A 4,185-nucleotide genomic window follows, 5' to 3' on the forward strand; every position below is an offset into this window, starting at 1 on the left:
GCCGCCGATAGACAGTTCTTCTCTCCGCGTCCCTGTGCCGATCGCTGAGGGTCTGGCAGCGGCGAGCATGAGGTGGAGAGGAGGTGTGGCACGCAGTGTGTGTGGAGCCGTGAACAGGGCCAACTAATCGGAAGCCGATTAATCGATGATTGAAAAAGTTGACAACTTTTTCAATAATTGATTATGTCGATTAGTTGTTGCAGCCCTATGTGCATGTGTTGAGCACAATCATGTGGAATAATGATCTAGTTTTAGATTGATGCGTGTGCCCAGATGTTGCCTCCTCAGTCTTGGAACCCTCCGATTAATTCTGGGGGGAGTTGGGGGGGTGTTTCTCCTCCTTATATGTTACTAAGCTGTGGATTGGGACCTTGGTCGAGTACTAAAGTTAATCATTAATAATATGGGTTTTTTAACACTGAAGAAAGTTAATCAGTGCTCCTGTGATATGATAGGTGCACTGTTGAACTGTACAGGAATTAATGTTCTGCTCCAACAGGTTTAAAAGCTAAAGCAGTCTTAAAAGAGAAATAAAGCTTTACTTCTCTTTTGGGTCACAGTAGTACATTTGCTAATGTATTCCTACGACCCAAAGTCAGCATATTAAGGGCTTCTGTCCGCTATATGCTGACAGTGCAAAGCCGCGCTGCAACTGGGAAGGATCCTCACAATATTGTTTGGATCCACCCCGCTGTCTGACTGACAGCCGGCTCTGCCACTCTAGAACCAGAGCCAGCTGTGCCTCCCCCTCTCCTGTCTGTCCCTCCAATGAGCGCTGGAGACATAGAGGGGGGGATTCCTGCAGGGGGTGGTCAGTGCTCTCTGCAGGGAGGAGACTGTAAGCTTACCGATCATCGGTTACATGATCGTTCAGCCCTCAGTATATAGACCCCAGTGTGTGATAGCTGCAGTGTTCCACACCATCTTGAAGTACTAAAAAGTATATTTTACCATTTTCTTTTAACACCTAAGATCTAATTCTTTCTTCTTTTTTTTTTGAGACTCCGGAGTTAAAATCCATTGCAAAAATGTGCTATAATATAACCCAAGCCTTTTCCCTTTGAAAGGAATCATACAATATTAACATGGGATATTGCATTACAACCTAAAGAATCTGTCCCCTGTAATTTTATTTGATCCTTGAATTTTGGCCACTCTCTAACTCCTGCCATCATTATAAACAACATTAGATAACCTGTGTCTCTCTCTGTTGATATGTCTGGTAAACATAACATATATTACAGGATTAAACTTTGTTTTCATTGCAGGAAGTTAAAACTGCTCACAAGTTAGCCAAGAAATATTACACCAATCCCAGTAACTGGCCCAAGTGCTTGTTTAGCCACTGCTTCAGCCTGTGGTTCATCTGCCTGCCAGTTTACGTAAAGGTGTCCCAGTCCAAATCCAGAGCACTTCAGAAGTCTTATGAAGCATTGGTGAAAATGAGAAAGACTGAAGTAGATCCACCGGATGAGGCGAGTACTTTTAAGCTGGAAACCATTATTCTTTTTTGGTTTGCGAATACATTTCTCAACAGGCTTACCTGAGCAGTCTTCCAGCAACTTGCTTCTGAGATCGGGCAGGCCCGCCGATAGACAGTTCTTCTCTCCGCGTCCCTGTGCCGATCGCTGAGGGTCTGGCAGCGGCGAGCATGAGGTGGAGAGGAGGTGTGGCACGCAGTGTGTGTGGAGCCGTGAACAGGGCCAACTAATCGGAAGCCGATTAATCGATGATTGAAAAAGTTGACAACTTTTTCAATAATTGATTATGTCGATTAGTTGTTGCAGCCCTATGTGCATGTGTTGAGCACAATCATGTGGAATAATGATCTAGTTTTAGATTGATGCGTGTGCCCAGATGTTGCCTCCTCAGTCTTGGAACCCTCCGATTAATTCTGGGGGGAGTTGGGGGGGTGTTTCTCCTCCTTATATGTTACTAAGCTGTGGATTGGGACCTTGGTCGAGTACTAAAGTTAATCATTAATAATATGGGTTTTTTAACACTGAAGAAAGTTAATCAGTGCTCCTGTGATATGATAGGTGCACTGTTGAACTGTACAGGAATTAATGTTCTGCTCCAACAGGTTTAAAAGCTAAAGCAGTCTTAAAAGAGAAATAAAGCTTTACTTCTCTTTTGGGTCACAGTAGTACATTTGCTAATGTATTCCTACGACCCAAAGTCAGCATATTAAGGGCTTCTGTCCGCTATATGCTGACAGTGCAAAGCCGCGCTGCAACTGGGAAGGATCCTCACAATATTGTTTGGATCCACCCCGCTGTCTGACTGACAGCCGGCTCTGCCACTCTAGAACCAGAGCCAGCTGTGCCTCCCCCTCTCCTGTCTGTCCCTCCAATGAGCGCTGGAGACATAGAGGGGGGGATTCCTGCAGGGGGTGGTCAGTGCTCTCTGCAGGGAGGAGACTGTAAGCTTACCGATCATCGGTTACATGATCGTTCAGCCCTCAGTATATAGACCCCAGTGTGTGATAGCTGCAGTGTTCCACACCATCTTGAAGTACTAAAAAGTATATTTTACCATTTTCTTTTAACACCTAAGATCTAATTCTTTCTTCTTTTTTTTTTGAGACTCCGGAGTTAAAATCCATTGCAAAAATGTGCTATAATATAACCCAAGCCTTTTCCCTTTGAAAGGAATCATACAATATTAACATGGGATATTGCATTACAACCTAAAGAATCTGTCCCCTGTAATTTTATTTGATCCTTGAATTTTGGCCACTCTCTAACTCCTGCCATCATTATAAACAACATTAGATAACCTGTGTCTCTCTCTGTTGATATGTCTGGTAAACATAACATATATTACAGGATTAAACTTTGTTTTCATTGCAGGAAGTTAAAACTGCTCACAAGTTAGCCAAGAAATATTACACCAATCCCAGTAACTGGCCCAAGTGCTTGTTTAGCCACTGCTTCAGCCTGTGGTTCATCTGCCTGCCAGTTTACGTAAAGGTGTCCCAGTCCAAATCCAGAGCACTTCAGAAGTCTTATGAAGCATTGGTGAAAATGAGAAAGACTGAAGTAGATCCACCGGATGAGGCGAGTACTTTTAAGCTGGAAACCATTATTCTTTTTTGGTTTGCGAATACATTTCTCATCATAATTGGGTCCTTGTAGAAAATATAACATTTTCATGGTGATGTTGAATAACACATTTGACTACATGCATGGTAATCAGCAGGTCCACATTTATTAGATACTTATATTAACCATAAGGGCTTCTGCACCTATATGAAGATTTCCTACTACTGAAGACAAAATGTTAGTTTTCTTTTCTTATCGGGGTGTTTATTCTTTCTTTGTAGGTTTGCTACCGAGTGGTAATGCAGTTGTGTGGCATTTGGGAGAACCCTGCTTTGGCAGTAAAAGTCTTATTTGAAATGAAGAATGCTGGAATACAGCCCAATGCGATCACATATGGTTACTACAATAAGGTGGGCTTTATATGATTAAGTCATTTGGTTTTGTTGGACACTAGCTATCGCATTACTTTCTTATTTATTTTGTATGTTCTTTATCTACTGGCAACTCTGTACTAATTCCTCGCTGCATCTTCCCACAATAATGTTATATCTTGCTGATAAATGGCCATGATTACAAGCAGCATTACAAACTCTGAATAGGCTGTCAGTGGCTGCTGTGCTCATCGTGAAGCATTTGAGAGTAAGCTTTACTGTATCAAAGTAGTTCATCCCTGTCAAGTAAATTTCCAAGTATAAAATGGCAGCTAACATCATTTATTTATCCCCAACTTTAAAAAAAAAAAAGTTAAGATTTGCTATCATAGAAGAAAGATTTACAGGGTTATTCACAAAAGGGTGAAGAGTTTGGAGAAGGCAGGAGAAGTGAACAATCTAGGACAAAATAGCTGATTTGGATAAATTCTCCAATTCGGCTTATTTTGCAGTTCAGCTATGTTGTCCTAGATTGTTCACTTCTCCTGCCTTCTCCATACTCTTCACCATTTTGCGAAAAACCCTGATAGAAATGTTGATTTTTGCCTAAGCTGTACCTTGAAAATGTTATCTTAAATTCTTCCTGAGAAATTGCAGTGTATTTTCTGTGCCTAGATGCTCCTGTGCCTATAACCTCATAGATATCTAGATAGATAGATAGATATAGAGAGAGAGAGATATATGTATATGTATGTGTGTGTATAACTTTG

The 4,185-nt window shown here is 41.6% G+C and overlaps 1 protein-coding gene across 1 annotated transcript in view; it reads left to right on the top strand.

Moving 5' to 3' along the window:
- DENND4C (DENN domain containing 4C) overlaps positions 1–4,185 on the top strand; it is a 102,896-nt gene that overhangs the window by 64,913 nt on the left and 33,798 nt on the right. Inside the window, exons 17-18 of the mRNA XM_018556865.1 lie at positions 1,269–1,475; positions 3,326–3,454. Coding sequence (XP_018412367.1) covers positions 1,269–1,475; positions 3,326–3,454 — 336 coding nt within the window. The remainder of the gene's footprint in view (positions 1–1,268; positions 1,476–3,325; positions 3,455–4,185) is intronic.

Source organism: Nanorana parkeri, unplaced genomic scaffold, assembly GCF_000935625.1.
Source record: "Nanorana parkeri isolate BGI_ZX_2015 unplaced genomic scaffold, ASM93562v1 scaffold256, whole genome shotgun sequence".
Classification (NCBI taxonomy): domain Eukaryota; kingdom Metazoa; phylum Chordata; class Amphibia; order Anura; family Dicroglossidae; genus Nanorana; species Nanorana parkeri.